This window comes from Kwoniella pini, chromosome 10, assembly GCF_000512605.2.
Source record: "Kwoniella pini CBS 10737 chromosome 10, complete sequence".
NCBI classification, from domain to species: domain Eukaryota; kingdom Fungi; phylum Basidiomycota; class Tremellomycetes; order Tremellales; family Cryptococcaceae; genus Kwoniella; species Kwoniella pini.
The window spans coordinates 651,602-668,748 of NC_091725.1; the positions used below are offsets into that span (position 1 = coordinate 651,602).

Below are 17,147 nucleotides of genomic sequence, written 5' to 3' on the forward strand. Positions count from 1 at the left end.
TTATTTTCGTTTGTCGGCATTTCCTCATGTTGAATTTGTTTGCAAATTCTGGAATCACATCCATCGATATTTCTCTGAAGTTGGACTGCCTGTTTAAAACTTACTTCTTGTGCTGTTTGGGATCTGATCAGACAAGTTTTCAATAAGAAATGTTGCATTTAATTCGTTATAAATCGTAAATCAAAATGTAAGTACGCAATTACACAACAAGCATTGAGAACAGATATTTAAGGAATCGATTTATCTATCTTGTGTGTACTCCATGAACATAACCTTTTTCAAAAAAGGTATGATTCCCTAGCAACAGATTTCCAAAATAGAAAGGATCTTGACTATTTGATTTCATTCAATCCAATCTTCCTTGGTGATTGACAACACAGCTCAAAATCACTAACTCGCTTAAGATTGTTTAACCTTTTTCTTATCTTTTTTCTTTTGAGCTTTAATAGCCTTTTCTCTTTCATCTAAATTCATTGGTTTAGCATTATCATCTTGTTTAAAATTTGATTCAATTTTAACTTTCTTAGTGATTAAAGGTGAAGATGGATTCGGATTCGAATCCGGATTCGAACTTGAATTCAAAGATTCACGTTCAGATACATTTCTTTTCTTTTTATTTTTCGATTTAATACTTTTTGATTCATCCGATAAAGCGGATGTCATTGATGGTGTGGAAGTAGAAGTAGAAGAAGAAGAAGGAGAAGAATTACGTGAAGATGAAACTGTTTGTCGCATTTTATCCGCTATTGATAATGGTTTTTGCAAATTGGTAGATTTAACTTTATTTGATTTTATTGTTGAAGAAGGTGGTGGTGGTGAGATTGCTGGTCTTTGAAATGAGTTTTCTGTGATTTTATTTGATTGATTCTAAAAATGAGTATAATACTTCAGCATGTATTTTTCATATCTTGCAAGGTGAATGAAGATACAACTTACTTTAACTTGTCTTTCAACATTTCGTTCCTTCTTAACTTTAACAGAATGTTCAACCTCATGATCATCTTCTTCTTCATTCTCATCTATTCCTTCATTGTCATTTTGACTTTTAGACACTTCTTCCTTTTTACCAAATCCACCAAAGGTCATTCTACCTCCTCCACCTGTTCCACTTTCATTCCCACTTATGGAGTTAACAAAAGTAGAAGGTCCAGCATGACTTGAATATTCATTCGACGAAGATGATAAAAATGGAACGTAACTAGATTCAAATATAGTTTGATTTTTGATTTTTGGTCGCGATGACGATGATGATGATGATGAAGAAGAAGAAGGCATAAACCATTCTTCTTCATTTTTAATTATCAATTTATCTCCTCTTGAAGCTGCTGAAACTTCTGCAGAGAGGTAAGAAATTGTACTTTTAGATGGTGTAGATTGATTCTCTTGTTCCAATTTCACTTGAGACGAGCTGGATCCTGTCGGTGTATTGGTATTTGGTGTGGAAGGTTGTGAACGGGCTAAACCACGTTGCATAAATTTTAGAGAAAGTGTAGAGGATGATAAAGACATTTTTTCAATTATATTTAGCTTCACGTATTCTGTCAAGTCAAACGTTCGACTGTTGATATGCGATGCGTCCTTTCTTATCCAACCCAATAAGTCTAGTTTGTAACCTATTTGTATTGTATACGATTGAGTATAAGTTGAAATGATTAAAGTCGTTTCAAATTGAAATCGAAAACAAATTTGGAGATTAATCTGAAAATAAAGTGATATAATGCGGAGTCTCCACATCGATGATGATTCCCTTAAGCTTTGAAATACTAACGTGTATTTAGAGTGAATTAAATAACTTATTCATCACTCATTCGGATCATATGTAACTACTACAACACAAGTTCTACTTTACATACCAGAAATAAAGAAAAGCTAAATCCCAAATACAAAAAAAGAAAGAAAATAATGTCGTTATCCCGTTCAACAATCTCATCAGATATAAATCATCTCCTTTCAATATCAAATGAAATAATATACAGTATTTTAAATCCATCAATTTCATCTTCGACATTAAAATCAAATGAAAAACCTATAGAAATCCTTAATGAATATTCATCATTTAAAGCTAATAATGAAGATAGTCAAAAATTATCAAAAGCTTATATTGATCAAATGAAATTTTCAAAAAATTTACAAATTGGTGGTGAAGTTGAAAATCTTGGTGAGAGGATAGATGAATTAAGAGATAGAGGTCAAAATTTACAAGAAGTGTTAAGTGAAGTTAAAGTGTAGTTGAAATGAATTACTTTATTTGTGAGTTCAAGATAACTTCTGCTTTTGATGTGGGTTTCAAAGCTCATTCTGATGCTTGAATAGATATACGCAATGGATGCTGCTTGTGTTTTACAATCTAGTGTCAATCGTACTTCGCAATCAATGATGTTTGCCATATATGGCGCATACTCAAGCACATCGCAGCCCGACTAATATGGTACTACTAGGATAAGGGCAATCAAAAACCATACAATAGCCTGTGAAATTGCTATCTGTCAAATTATCTTCCCTGATCTTATGTACTTTGGAACATGACTTAGATACATAATGACCATTCTCTCTTCGTCATATCTCCACATACCAGATGTACAACCAAAAATCATGCATTATATAAAATTGGATAACCATGTGATCTTATCAAGTATTATTTCTTTCCTTTCTTCTTCTTTTTTCCTCCACTCTTCCCTTGACTTTGTCCTTGTCCAGGTGTCGATATACCTCCTCCTCCCACTATTTGCTTATCATTCATGGTATTCTCTTCTAAAGCAGGTGTAACTCCTCTTTCAGGTGTATCAACATTTAAAGTGTTATTTACCCCGATAATTGTTTTTCGACGTGAATTTGACATTTGATTTAAAAGTCTTAAATTTAATGAATCGAATCGATTTAATATTATAGAAGAAAATGATTTATATTTTATACACTAAGATCGAGTAAAAAACAATTAGCTCAAATCATATTATTTGATATTTGGGGAATTGAATTTAATATTGTGAGAGGGTATAGATTTGATTCAATAAGATTTTAAAAATATGAGAAAAAATGGTTGTTGAAATTATCCAATATGAAGTTTTGCAAAATCTTTCTTCAAACTCACCTTGATATCATCTGTAACTTTTAATACTAATTCTCCAGATTTCGGTACGAATTTAACGCTATAACGAACCTAAGTTAATGAAAGAATATCGTCAACTGCTGATTCCCAATATATTCGTAGATAGCCCAATTGTGTATATAGTTCAAAATCATTGGATTTGGCTTCAATTCATTTTGATGATACTCACTTTCGAAGGTGCTCGAGCATATAAATCCGTCGTAGCCTAAAATACAAAATCATGTTAGAGCGATCAAGTGTTAAAATAGTATCGTTCTTCTTGGATGTACTTACAGTTTCAAAATCGGTCCAATTCTTTATATATACCATCTTGTCTAGCTATCTCTTCCTCGTAGCGCAAAGTAGGGACTAGCGAATGAAGTATATAATGTAGGTCGTCTATAAGTGCGCCAAGATAGGTTGGTCAATATGACATTTACAGTATTAATTGTCTCCTAGTAATAGGATAACATGTAAAGTGGTGTACCTAATTATATTTTATTGGTTACTTCGCGTTTCAAAGTGGAAAGACAAAGACAACTTTGGTGACGCGCATGGATCATCACTTTCATTGTATATATTAATATAAGCACTTCTCATTCCGCTTTTACTCGTACAAATATTGTACGCTTTCTCGAGTTCAGCAATACATCTAATACAGCATTAACGACCTTCTATACACTATTCGAAGACTCCGGTAGTCTGATCAATTTCCTCAACAATTCTCCGGAACGAATATAAATCCTAGCTTCAAGATGTCCGGATTCCTCAATTCAATAGGGTAAGTTAATTGCCCTTCTCCTCTTTCACCGTGACCTACAGAGGTCAAGAGCCTTGTGTAACTCCTACTGGCTTTGGTGAAATGTCAAAAGAGCGATCAAGCTGATAAATACCGCCTTTCTCTAGCCGTCTTCGAGCGCCAAAACGATCTCCAAATACCACACCAACTTCCCAAACAGGCTTCTTCGAACCACTTCCATCTCCAGGAGCAGAATTCACACAATCACCTTTATCACCTCAAACAAAACCTTTATATTTGTGCCAACCATTCGTCAAAGCTGCATTGGTAAAAGGGAGTTTCAAAACTATCGTTGCTCCTCCGAAATACGTTGATGTGAATGAATGGGTTGCTGTGAACTGTGAGTGGGGCTCATATTATATGCTGAGAAGAATGTCTCATTTCAGTGATATTCTCAAATCGAGCAATGATATTCTTTTGTATAACAATTACTTGTTGTCTAATTGCTAACTATGAACTTTGTACCTAGTATTCGATTTCTACAATAATTTGAATCACTTTTACGGTGCATTAACAGATTTTTGTACACTTCAAAATTGTCCAACAATGTCAGCAGGACCAAGTTTAAATTTTTTATGGCCAGATCAAAATCAAAGATTAGTTTCATTACCTGCACCTACATATATTGATTTTGTTATGTCATGGTTACAAAAATTATTAGATGATGAAAATGTTTTTCCAACAAAATCAGGAAAAGATTTTCCAAATTCTTTTGCATATACTGCAAAACATATTTATAAACATTTATTTAGAATTTTTGCACATTTATATCATCAACATTTTGAACAAATTTTACATTTATCAATTGAAGCTCATTTTAATTCATTATTTGCTCATTTTTTATCTTTTGGGAAAGAATTTGATATTTTAGTTATGAAAGATTTAATGACAAATCAAGGTATGGGTCAAGGTGTTTCTGAATTAAGTGAAAAATGGAGAGAAATGGGTATTTTAGAAGCTTAAAACGAGTTTAATAAGTTTGCAATGTCATTCAATGAATGATTGAATACCCCAAGAGAAAAAAGTCAGAAAGATGATGTGTTCATGATTTGGATTATGGTTTCCTTGTTCTTTTGTTGTAGACTTTTTATTTTGTGGTTATATATGCAATTTGACGATTATATCATGATTAAATCCCCTTATTCAAGGCATACGCAGTTTACAATTTGGCAAATTGATACTGCCTTACTGCTTGGCTATACTTCGTGAATTATAGAGTACATCTACGCATGGTAAGGGCTTTATAACAATGTCTTACATGCAAATAATTAATCAAGACTAGCGAATGAGAAGCATTCTTACTTGTTCCGTGGAAAGGCTATCGAAGGGGAATTATATCTCATATCTCAGTTCTCGGTACTTTTGGATTCTCGGCTATTTGGTATAAGCAGGTCTTCCATCTTTTAAGGATGTTTACAATTATTACATTTCGCCGACGTTAGCGATGTCTTTCCGGTTTGACTAGTAAGTACTAGTGTCGACTCGAATCTGATTGATATCTAATCTATCATGGCAATTTTATCTTTACTCAATATATCGATATTCATATTGCTTTAAATCAAAGAAGACTCAACGCGCTTTGGTAATAAGAAGAACCCTCATTCCTTACAATATGTCACAGTCTAAAATTAAAGTTTCAGCAATTCAAGCATCTCCTATTGCTTTTAATCTTTCAGCAACATTATTAAAATTAGAAAATTTAATTGAAAAAGCAAAAGAAAATAATAATCCAGATTTAATTGTACTTCCTGAAGCATTTTTAAGTGCTTATCCTAGATTTTTAGATTTTCAAATTGGAACAAGAACAAATGAAAATAGAGAATGGTTCATAAAATATGTAAAGGTAAGTTTTTCTATATATATTCTTAAATTAAATTATTAAGTGAAAGTTAAAGAAAATCTTTCTTACTTTTGTATGATTTATCTTAGTCAAGTGTTAAAATACCTTTAGATGCAATTGGAATAGATTGGTTAGCTGAAAAACCAATTTATAAAGAAGAAAATGAATTTTGGGCTTTTCAAAAATTATCTTTAATTGCTAAAAATAATTCAATCGTGAGTAAATATGTCTTCTTCCTTTTTTCATATGAAAGAAATATCATAACTAAGGAAATAGATTTATTTTATAGTATCTTTCGATAGGAGTTGTAGAACGTGAAATAATAGGATCAACATTATATTGTACTAATTTACTTTTTTCACCTTGTGGAAAACTTCTTTCTAAACATAGAAAATTACAACCTACTGCTGCTGAACGTATTATTTGGTCACAAGGTGATGATATTAATCCATCTTCAAATGGTGGAAAAGATGATAATTTACCTGTTGTTAATACAAAGTTGGGTAAAATTGGAGGATTAATATGTTGGGAAAGTGAGTCTTTTTTTCTTTTCCCTGTTTTCTATCATCCAAATTGTCTTAGTCTTATAAAAGTGATTGAAGATACTTATATCGTTTGATATCATTTTAAAATTAGATTTTATGCCTCTTGCTAGATATCAATTATATAGAAAAGGTGTTGAGATGTAATTAAAATATTTCATTACGTTTGTTTTGGATATCTCACAAATTTCCAAATAGCTGACTAGTCAGACCTTTTATACAGATACACAGCTCCTACTGCTGATAGTCGACCTACATGGTTACCTTCAATGCAACATATAGCACAAGAAGGTAGATGTTTTGTAATTTCAGGTAATTTCATTTTCACTCAAAGCATCTTTCGATTGCTTATATATATATATTGTTAAGTAAATCAATATCACACTGCATCAGATTTTCCAATAGATTATCCACCTTCAATAGCTTTATCTGAAAATGAAAAATTAGAAAATAAACCTTGGGCAAGAGGTGGATCTTCAATTATTGGTCCATTAGGTGAAATTTTAGCAGGTCCATTATGGGATCAAGAAGGTATTATAACAGCAGAGGTAAGTTTGATTTGATCTAATTGCCTTCAATCCATTGAGAAATCCTGATATCATTTCGCTAAATTTCCCTTTTTTTCCATACTTTTAGCTCGATCTTGATTCTTTACATGGTGCAAGACTTGATTTTGATGTTACTGGACATTATTCACGTCATGATTTGATGGTTGGATTATTAAATAGACCTGCTGAAAGTTTAAAAGAGGATTAACCATTTATTATATGCAATTTGATCAATTCATTTAGGAGTATCGACCGAAATGACAAATCCGCATAAAGGTTAATTGAGCTTCAGGATCTTCATGCTGACATAGATTGCCTAACTGAGTTTAAATTTCTTCCAATTCTCCCAAATTGTCAACATTCACATGCACGGTACAGATCACAACAAACACAAAAATACATATATTTCTACTAAGATACAAGAATTATCAAATGACTAGCTTCTAACTTGAATTACAATATACGGAATATATCAAGTGACATCGGTGCTTTAAGTACATCATTGAGTTATCGAGACGAAGGACATAAGGGCTCTTGACTAACCTCGATCACGGTCCTCGAGCCGTAAATTATCTAGTTTGAGCTGAAACTCAGACTCCAATAGCCGTAAATCTGGCTCCCATTGGCTGACACCACCTCGGGCGCCTAAATAATAGTCATGGTCACCAATGGTACGATAAAGACATTCTGCAACGTTATGTAAAGCTTTGATCTCTGATCCTAAGTCCGAGTCCTCTATTCTCCAATGATAGTATACTCCGATGGAAATATGTGTTTTATATTTTTCACGCCATTCATCGTCATTCCCATCGATGTCATCTGGCTCGAAATTCATGTGCGCCCACTTGTCATTTGGTGGAACGAGTTTTTCAAAAGTTTTGGACTTCAGTCCCCTAAGACAGACAATCTGGAAAAAATCCAGTCGCTTCAGTCCATCCAACACCGATATATTTTTGAGTACATCTTTTAAGGTAATTACTGTCTTACATGTATCGCCAGCTTTAAAGTGTCGGAGTTCCTTGAGGGGATCTTCTTTAAGCATGTCGAACACTTTCTTACTGATCTCCCATAACTTGAGATATTGTGGCCTTTGAATCTTATTTCCTTCCCTGCCAAGAGGTACAGTGTTGAGGATCGTCCAGGTACCTGGGTCAATCGGGAACAAGATCTCATAATATTTGATGGGCGCTTCTTCACTAAGGGCACAAAGCATTGCGTTGAATTTTTGGACAGCTTCTTCATTGATTGTAACGTGGATGAACGGTTCCGACCTCAAATAGCTGACACGAAGCGCGATACGATGAGGTGGTGCGACATGCCATCTTGGAGTTTCCACTTTTAATCTGCCACCATCAGATTCAGATTCGTTTTTCCTTAGAATTCCCATCTCTTTCAATTGTTTTGTTGTTCTGTCGTCCGATTCCAGTTGAGGATTTTCGTTACCGATATCGTTAGGTTTATACCTATCTATCTTGTGGAGATCGTAGTAGTAAGTGTAACAAGGGTGGAAAGTGTATGTAAATTTTCCATCCTTGTCACGAGTTCGAGTGACTCTTGAAGAATCATGTTCGCGACCGAACAGAAGCTGATTTGCATTTGGAAGTTGGTCGAGATAACTTTCAATGACCTTTAGAGGTTGGGGAAGGGCTTCGGCTCCACAGTTTATCGTTCGAACACAGGCTCGATAACAGGCGAGGCGGGCCTATTTTACAAGAATTTCAGCGACTCGATTGCATATGATTATCTGCTGAGCCCGACAGGACTTACTTCCGATTGACATACCACCTTCAAAAAGTCCATTTGTTTCTTCGTGGAATATCTGTACAATCGTTGTGAACCCGCTCGAAAATGAAGATGAGATAATTGCATGAAAGTGCACAGGTCGTCATACGGCATATACTCTACGATGAGTTCTCGTAGTTGGTCGATCCAGAATACCTGTGGCCAATTTGGTTTGGAAGTGGAAACGGGAGTGTCCAAAGCTTGCATATCTGTTGTAGTATTGGTGCTGCAATCCAAGTATCAGAGATTTGACTCATTATGTAAAACCTATATGAGTTTTACTCACCCTTTATCGGTCAACATGTCTACGAAGTTCAACTATATCTTGCTTAATCAAGATGGGGCAAACACAGTGTAGAGAAAGCCAGATGTATGTTTGAATGCGACTATGAATGAACGCGAATATATCTATATTACAAGTGATAAATATATAGAACACAATGTTGATAGAAAAGATGAAAGATGAAGGACACAAGGGATGAAGAAGTAGAAGAATGAACGAAGAAAGAAATAAAGAAGTAGAATGGAAGACATGTTAATAGATCATTTATTGTGAGTACCATATTCAAGGTTGATTCACTAAGAGGTCCGTGCGTTTGATAAAGACTACTCGAGTAAATACAAAGCTAGGTTGATTGATGGTAATGATGTCATCACTGAAATTGAATATCTGTACAACACCTTGGCGAAGATAACAGAAGCGTCAGAAGTAGGAATCACACTTATACTTGATATTTGAATGACTGTGCTGCCTACAGAAATTCATTTTTATGATCCGGAATATCTTCGTCGCACTATCACAAGTTAATGTTTTCATCATGTCATGTTGGATTTATGATAAAGTTGCATGAATCCATTTAAAGCTGTACAAATATACATATACTCGTATAACAGTTATTGTTTGTAGCAGGAACCAAGGAGCGAAAGCAAACAAGCACAGTAATTGATGCGATTCGACGTGTACGAATGGGTGTATGACTAAATGGAAAAAGGGAGAAATGGGGTGATATAGATTATGCTGGGTTTGTTTGTTTATTTAATCTGGTATTTACCTCTCTTCACACCTTGATCGACTCTTATATTTGCAATACTGGCATTGCGTTAGCATTTTCCAATATTTGTTGTTGTTGATGTTGTCGTATAGCCTGAGATTGGTCTTGATTCGCTAAAGCTTTACGTTTTTTCCTCTTTTCTTTTCTCGAGTTATGATTTGTAGGTTGCAATACAGGTGAAATTAATAATCTACCTCCCATAGGTCCTACTAAAGTATCTTCCAATTGTCCACCTATTATTGGCTTATTATTGTTGTTCGGCGATTGTAACGAATTATTGGTATTATTATCTAATATTCCACTTGATCCGAAATTCCGCCTCAGATATGTTGATACTCCAACACGATCAAACCTTATCATATGTCTAAGATGTTCAGCATCTTGGTCATGTTCGTGATCATGTTGATGTTCTTCTAATTCGTGCATCAGAACTGATGTTTCTAACATATCTTCTAACGAGAAAGCTTCGTCCGAATCTGTTGGAGTGGTTTCTCGATCTTGTGGATCACAGAGTGCTTCCGCTGCACGGCGAGCGGCTATAAATCTTGGATGTCCAGGTATTGACGAATATCTCGCTTTTTTGTTCAAGCCAAAAGCAGCATGTGTTGTTGCAGGAGAGAAAGGATCATTCGTAGCTATCGAATTCTTTCGTTTCCTTTCTTCCTGCGATCGTTTACTAGAAGCAACAGAAGCGGCGTCCCTTCCGCGACGCGATCTCCTACGATGGGTGAAAGGCGATTTCGTTTCCCCACCGGTGCCGTCTATGACCGCATGCTGGGCAGGATCGTCTGTCGTAGGGTGGAAAGTACCCATGACTGGACCTTGAGGCGCAGGAGTTTGAGGGACAGCAGCAGTCGAAGGACCGGGTATAGGTCCATTGGAAGAAGTCGTTGATAACGCTGGAGTGTGTACGTCGAGACCAGTAGGATCGGTAACCATTATCGAAGGTCCAGCATCTAGTAGGGGCATCTCCCCGTTTTCCACTGCCATTCTTAGCACAGCTTCTGCCATCTGGACTTCCATTAATTCGTTGAGTGCTGGACTATCTAGCATGGGCATATCTTCTTCTGCCATAGAATCGGTGGTATCCCCACCGTCATCCTCATCGCTCATACCAGACCAATAGGAATCTTCATCGGTGTCGAATTCTCCATCTCCAGCATCTGGATCAATCAGCAGAGCAGCTTGATCAGTTCCGGAAATGACTGTACTGCCACTGACTGATCCGGCAGTTCGTGACCCTTTGTCGCCACGATGTCGAGACCGCGATCGTTCTTGTCTAGGTTGTACAAGTACGAATTGCCCATCCCAATTCTCCATCAAAACTAAACCAGGGTCGGCAATCTCGCCGTTATCCAACTCTTCGTTGATGGGGAATAAAGATGCCGAGGGTATCGGAAAGCCGAATTCGTCCATACCATCATCAGAGCTAGAGCCGAAATCGGATTCAGACATAGAGTCATCGGACATCCCATCGACGGATGATTGGGATAGCTGCTCTGCTTCTGAGCCGGAAAGTTGATTTATGTATACCTGATCAGATCAAGTAATCAGTACACTACGTCTATCATGGAAAAATCAGGAGCAACCTACCTCTTCTTGATCCTCATCACTGGAGTCATCCTCCCAAAAGTTTGTCGCTTGACCTTCCGCTTCTGCATCATGACCAGCTCCATAATTCAGATCCTCGATCTCATGTCCCACAAATGCAGCTGGTAATCCGGTGAGCTCGTCTTCGGTGAGATCTCCAATATCCGACTCGGTATCACCGTATGATGACATGCCTTCGTCAAAGGTATACAACGCGGGCGTAGGTGTCTGACGAGATTAATGGTCAAATCAATGCTTCCGAGCGGCAGTAAGACATAGTCAAGCCCGTCTAAACTCACCATATCACCTCCGTAAGTAGCTTCAACATCGAATTTAGCATCTCTAGCTCTTCTTCTTTCTACCTCTTCTAATTTTATGGCTTTCTTCTTTTCTCTATTTGGCGGTCCTCCAGCTGTACTGGAGGCAGTCAAGGGTTTTGTGGTAGATGTAGGATGTTTTTTCTTTCCTTCAGTTTTTATCTTTATGTTTGAAGTTGGATTTTTCTTCTTTTCTGCAGATTTCTTTATAGGTGTAGTAATTTGGTTATTTATGATTGTAGTGGGTGTCTGACGGTTCTTATGCAGACCTTTACGGGGAGTGATCATACTTTCATTGTAATCGTCATCATTATCGTCGTCATCTTCCGGGGGCGTCAAGTCGGAAGATGATCCATCAGAATTAAAATTTTGCGATAATGTCGGTGGCCTAGACCGAACTGAAGTGGAGGAAGAAGCTGAAGGTGAATTGTTTCGGATTTTTAATTTAATTCGAGGTAAAGATGCTTGATTTGAAGAATTGGGCAAGGTAGAGGCTACATTACCAAGAACAGCAGAATGTTGCTCTCTTGTTAGCTTTACTCGCTTATATGGCTCTAAATAACAATCTCAAAGGACCTCTCAAACGAGTGTGGGAAAGTTGAAATGCCAATTGTTGCTCGGACGACCAGGACGCGGTTGGCATTTGATAAGAAGCCCAAGCATGGCATCTGTATGTGGGATAGGAAGAACCTGAAAGTGAAAGATGGAATTGTTACTCACCCTTGACCCCACCCTTTTTATGGGAAGTCGAATGAGCGCTGGGCATTTAATTTGAAAATGACCAGCTAACTCAAACTCTAGGTATCTTATAATGGTTTTGATTGATCAACAACAAATGTAATTCTTTCGTGTGTGTTTTGATTGATTTGTAGACTGAAATATTACGTTTGGCTGAGATTCTAAATACAGTAATGTGTTTTAGTTGAATAGGTTTAAGCTGAGCAAACATCGAAGGAATGGTTGGTTTCAGAGTTGGATTTCCTTGAGCAATGTTCCAATTAATTGGAAGCAATGATAACAATGCAAGCAGTGTATGCAATGCTAATAAGATTTAGTGTGGGTAGTGGATTAACCACAGAGTAACCTTGAAAGTGGTGAAGCTGAATTAATGATCGTATTTGAGATATGAAATGAACAAGTAATAATAATAATGGTGGTTATGATGATGTGCTTTTTACAATTTACTCATTATTGAATGATTTTTATATTTTGTAACTTTGTTTTAAGATTTTTTAAACTGTTCGTATGGGATTCAGGGTAAAATATTATAAACAATCACTTAATTAGGAAATAATCATGAATGATCTCCGGGTCCAACGGATCATTGCCACGAGGATATTTTAAGAATACCCTGAAAATCATTGCTAGTAGTGGGTAGTCCAGTTAATTAGTTAAAATTTCAAATAGCACCGTTGTCACTTCGTGTGACCTCATATCAAACAATCAGTCAATAGTCACACGACAAATGAGGGACTCATAACAAAGTCCGCACCGGTGGAATAAGATGATTGCATGCAGATTGCTCGACCAGAAAGGTTCGTTCGACTCATTCGCCTCAATACATATCAGCTGCAGAATCCCGTGCTTGGGTGGGTCTATTGGCTGAGGGTCTCACATGAGAAAGTCGCCGAATCACGCTACGAAGTATTGCGACGTACGAGACTTCAAGTCTTCATTGCATGCATATGAAACATAAAATATCCTGCTCGACCAGTCAAAAACAGAATACCTTAATACGAATAAAACCAATTTCCTGATTACCTATTCCATTTCCAGTATTGATAACTAACAGTTTAAACTGCAGCAGTCGAAGCTTCACCTGCAGATGCAACATCAGTAGCGATATTTTTATCAAGCTTAATCTATTTCAATATAAATACGATCAGATCAATTTTATCGATTTTCCAAACTCGAATAAAATGTGTAAAAAAGTCTAACTCACTTGTTCTTCAACTATTTTATCGGCATTATCTTCTCCTTGAGCAGCTTGAATTTTTAAAGCTTGAATTTCCCCAGTCAATTTAAGAACTCTGTAAATTGATAATTAACCATTTTTTTTAATAATATTTTGCTATATATGAGTAAAATAAACTAACTTATTTTTTATTTTTCCAACTTGAAGTGAATTAGATAAATCGCCAATAGAATCATTAATTTGTGGTTTAAATAAATTGACTTCAGCATTTTCAGCAGCCTAAAAAAGGAAAAAATTTAATTAATTAATAAATAAACGGAAAGATTTAAAATAAGAAAAGAAAGAATATAAATTTACTTCTCTCATAATTTGAATATTAGATAAACTAATTTTATCAACAGTAGATAAATCACAATCATTAAAAGGATTTACAAAAATTGAATTTGCTTCTGATTTTGCATTTCCACCTATTCCATTAGAAATTTGAAAATTCCTTTTTATGAATTAATTTTCAAAAAATTAGTTCCGAATATCTTATGAAAATATAAAGAAAGTATTCACGAATAATCTTCAAGTTGAAAAGAAGGACAAATTATACCTTGTCTTTTAATTGGATTAGCATTTATAAGTATTAAAAGAGGTAAGATTATTACAAAGTATTTATGAATCATTTTTGTTCTCAAAAAAAAAGAAAAGATGATGATTTAAAGATGAAGCGAAAGTAAAGAAAAAATCGGGCCTGCCGAAAAGGTATTTGAGATGAAGAGAAAGTATTGAAATGTTGTTGATGAAGAAAAAGATTATCAATACAAGTCTCGCCAGAGACGGTATTTTATATAAACACATAAAATCTCAATGTAATAATCATGTTCATCTGTTGGGTAAAATGTCAAATGATCCGTCTAATCTCTGACGCTATGGTTAAAGTCATCTCTCTGATATTATATAGTAACCAAGTATCCGAACAATTTACGTTGTCAAAAGCAACTTCAGATTCTGTTCATTACCTTAACGACCTTGTTCCTGCTCCGTCAATCATTAAAAGCAATATGACCGATACAACAATACTTTCACCTTGTGTAGAACACCAATATCACAACTCGATCGATACCGCAGTGCGAAAAAACCCTCCGCGTACCGGTAAACATGAAAATTATTACATATCAATACGTTTCGGTCGTATAAGAAGACAGTACAAGACAACAAATTATGTACAAGACAACAAATTATGTACAAGCAACTAATCGTATCAAAGTGATAATCACCACAAATCAACATCAAAATTTGCGTTTCATTTTCTGACCACTAACAACTCCTTTTAACGGTCGTCCATTCCTATCTGCCAATCGTAAAATACTAGCTGTATTACTGTCTTTTTTGAGCAATTTACTCGAATTGGGAGATTCAGTAAGATCAATCACTCCATTATTACTAGTATTCCCCAATGTGGGTAATTGTTGACGTCTCTGAACAGATTGTTTAGTAGTTTGAAAAGGATTAGTCAAACTTCGTTTATTAATTTCCTCATTAACAGTTAATTTCTTCTTTATTGGATATTTTTTGGGAGATTCTTCTTCATCAGATACGCTACTTGATGAAGGGAAATATTTACTTGAAGTTGATCTTCTTCTATTTTTATTTTCCTTATCACCTTCAAGGTTAAATTCCATAATTCTCGCTGTTGGGTGTTTTCTACCATGCCTTCCTCCTTCAAGATGATGGTTCCCGGTTTTAAGTGATTTAAGTGTAGTACGAGCAGGAAGAAGTCTATCGGGGGAAACGAAAGAGTCATCATATGCTGGCATATCGATTTGTAGCGATTCATCTTCTTCTACTTTGGCATGGATGCTTGGCGATGAAGCAAGACGAGGAAATCTTGATCGTGAGATCTCTTGTACGCTATTATCCTCTTTCTCGATCTCGGGTTTGTCAACCAGTTGATGCGATTGTATTCTAGTAATCAATTTATCGTTTTCTTTTTGTAAGACTGATAATTGTCGTTTGAGGTCTTTCCTATCCTCGACCTATAACACAATGGTTTTTTTAAGAGATAGATCGGATTACGAATGGCGCCTGCTATGACTCACTCTTTTCGTACTCAATTTGAGCTGTTGTGTTCTCTCCTGCAAAGTAGCTTGCAGCGCCACTCTATCTTCTTTCTCTTTCTTCAGTTGCCTGAAATAAACGAAGGACCATCAGCTGAATCTTCGGATATATATATATATATATAGAGGCATTGATTTACTCAGACATCTCCTCAAGCCTTCTTTCTAAATCTACAACTCTTTCCTCCATGGATCTCATTCCAGTCTTCCTAGATACTTTCTCCTTTTCATAAGCTCTTTGTAAAAGATCTCTTTCCTCTTCAGCTCTTTTTACCTTTCTCTCACATCGAGCTTGTTCTTCATCTTTGACTTTTCGGACTTCTCTCTGCAACGATAAACGAGATTGTCGTTCAAGGTTTATTATTTGATCTCGCAAAGTGGATATTCGTTCTCTAAGTCCTGGATTAAGTGGATTACTTTCAAGAGTTTTACGTAGTGTTTTTATCTCTTTCGTCAAGCCTTCAATATAATTCTATGCAAAAGTATTTCAGCATCAGATCTTTTAACATGTTATACAACTTAGCCTGATTTACTTTGACTGTATCAAGAACTTGAATTCCTATTAAATCCATCACCAAATTTTCACCTCTTCTTATCATTCCTTCCATATGCTCTTCTGTACTTTCGGCATTAAGACCTTTAACTTCTTCTCTAATCCCTTTCGCGCGTCTAGCAAGATTTAAAAATTCTTCTTCTTTTGCATTTCCTTTGCCTTTTTTATCCATTTTACTTGAAGGTGGTGGTGAAGATCCAATAATACTATTATTATTATTATCAAATATATTATCAAAATCAATGAATAATCGATGTATTGAAGGTTGACCTGTTTCTGGATCTGCAAAACATTCTGCTCTACATGAGGGACATTCTGCTGGAGCGTCTGATAAAGTTGGTGAACCGAATCTACCATCTATACCTTGTTCTCTTGCAGCAGCTAAATATTGTTCGGATTGTGTTCGAAACCATTCCAATAAACATGGTTCATGGAAAACATGACCTAATATCATAATCCTATCAATCATGTATACATTTGTTATCATTGGCTCAACTCACCACAATCACAAGTAGCTATTGGAATCAAATCCCGCAAATCATCTCTCTTGTTAAAGAGTGAATCGTAACATATTGCACAAGTCACGTCTTCAAGACGACTCCTGCCCATGTTATATGATTTAGATAGGAGGTGAAATAATCAAGGTAGCAAGTGATTATGATAGATGCTTCAAATATACTTTTATGATAACAGATGAAGTGATATGGCAAGTTGTAAAATGTTGAGTAATTTGATTCATGCGCGTCACATTACAAACATTACTTTGTATGAAGAAGAAAGTCGCGCTATATTTGAAGTGATGAACGGAGTTTACCCAATGACCGAATTACAATAGGGTCAACGTATCATATCATATCATGGAGACCCCAATGTTTTCATTGCGATTCCACTTTGTAATGAGGGTGAATGATGAGATTGGTATCATATCAAGTATATAAGGCTCGAACACACTGCCCGTAGGTCTGAATCTGCATAAAGAGAACATATACAGAGAAAATAGGAGGTAGAAATAGTGATAC

General features: G+C 35.7%; 9 protein-coding genes across 9 annotated transcripts; 3 read left to right on the forward strand and 6 right to left on the reverse strand.

Annotated features, from left to right (window-relative positions):
* Nucleotides 1-399: 399 nt before the first annotated feature.
* I206_107036 (uncharacterized protein) lies at nt 400-1,509 on the reverse strand (the record flags this gene model as incomplete). The annotated part of the gene is made up of 2 exons (XM_019157142.1): nt 400-867; nt 937-1,509. The coding sequence occupies 2 exons, from the start codon at nt 1,507-1,509 to the stop codon at nt 400-402; spliced, it is 1,041 nt and encodes a 346-aa protein (XP_019009860.1).
* Nucleotides 1,510-1,902: 393 nt separating this feature from the next.
* Nucleotides 1,903-2,229, forward strand: I206_107037 (uncharacterized protein; the record flags this gene model as incomplete). The annotated part of the gene is made up of 1 exon (XM_019157141.1): nt 1,903-2,229. One exon carries the CDS (start codon nt 1,903-1,905, stop codon nt 2,227-2,229), a length of 327 nt encoding a protein of 108 aa, XP_019009859.1.
* Nucleotides 2,230-2,635: 406 nt separating this feature from the next.
* I206_107038 (uncharacterized protein) lies at nt 2,636-3,415 on the reverse strand (the record flags this gene model as incomplete). Its single annotated transcript, XM_019157140.1, has 4 exons — nt 2,636-2,914; nt 3,089-3,157; nt 3,276-3,311; nt 3,380-3,415. The coding sequence occupies 4 exons, from the start codon at nt 3,413-3,415 to the stop codon at nt 2,636-2,638; spliced, it is 420 nt and encodes a 139-aa protein (XP_019009858.1).
* A 425-nt stretch (nt 3,416-3,840) lies between these two features.
* I206_107039 (uncharacterized protein) lies at nt 3,841-4,847 on the forward strand (the record flags this gene model as incomplete). Its single annotated transcript, XM_019157139.1, has 3 exons — nt 3,841-3,866; nt 3,992-4,224; nt 4,354-4,847. 3 exons carry the CDS (start codon nt 3,841-3,843, stop codon nt 4,845-4,847), a joined length of 753 nt encoding a protein of 250 aa, XP_019009857.1.
* A 649-nt stretch (nt 4,848-5,496) lies between these two features.
* Nucleotides 5,497-7,022, forward strand: I206_107040 (uncharacterized protein; the record flags this gene model as incomplete). The annotated part of the gene is made up of 7 exons (XM_019157138.1): nt 5,497-5,727; nt 5,814-5,939; nt 6,014-6,257; nt 6,361-6,409; nt 6,490-6,578; nt 6,636-6,814; nt 6,903-7,022. The coding sequence occupies 7 exons, from the start codon at nt 5,497-5,499 to the stop codon at nt 7,020-7,022; spliced, it is 1,038 nt and encodes a 345-aa protein (XP_019009856.1).
* Nucleotides 7,023-7,352: 330 nt separating this feature from the next.
* Nucleotides 7,353-8,899, reverse strand: I206_107041 (uncharacterized protein; the record flags this gene model as incomplete). Its single annotated transcript, XM_019157137.1, has 3 exons — nt 7,353-8,516; nt 8,582-8,822; nt 8,883-8,899. 3 exons carry the CDS (start codon nt 8,897-8,899, stop codon nt 7,353-7,355), a joined length of 1,422 nt encoding a protein of 473 aa, XP_019009855.1.
* A 773-nt stretch (nt 8,900-9,672) lies between these two features.
* Nucleotides 9,673-12,321, reverse strand: I206_107042 (uncharacterized protein; the record flags this gene model as incomplete). Its single annotated transcript, XM_070203444.1, has 4 exons — nt 9,673-11,181; nt 11,242-11,466; nt 11,538-12,049; nt 12,276-12,321. The coding sequence occupies 4 exons, from the start codon at nt 12,319-12,321 to the stop codon at nt 9,673-9,675; spliced, it is 2,292 nt and encodes a 763-aa protein (XP_070059545.1).
* A 1,027-nt stretch (nt 12,322-13,348) lies between these two features.
* I206_107043 (uncharacterized protein) lies at nt 13,349-14,141 on the reverse strand (the record flags this gene model as incomplete). The annotated part of the gene is made up of 5 exons (XM_019157135.1): nt 13,349-13,417; nt 13,498-13,585; nt 13,652-13,749; nt 13,828-13,963; nt 14,032-14,141. 5 exons carry the CDS (start codon nt 14,139-14,141, stop codon nt 13,349-13,351), a joined length of 501 nt encoding a protein of 166 aa, XP_019009853.1.
* Nucleotides 14,142-14,747: 606 nt separating this feature from the next.
* On the reverse strand, nt 14,748-16,737 carry I206_107044 (uncharacterized protein; the record flags this gene model as incomplete). The annotated part of the gene is made up of 5 exons (XM_019157134.1): nt 14,748-15,494; nt 15,558-15,645; nt 15,716-16,047; nt 16,109-16,572; nt 16,629-16,737. 5 exons carry the CDS (start codon nt 16,735-16,737, stop codon nt 14,748-14,750), a joined length of 1,740 nt encoding a protein of 579 aa, XP_019009852.1.
* Between the last annotated feature and the right edge of the window lie 410 nt (nt 16,738-17,147).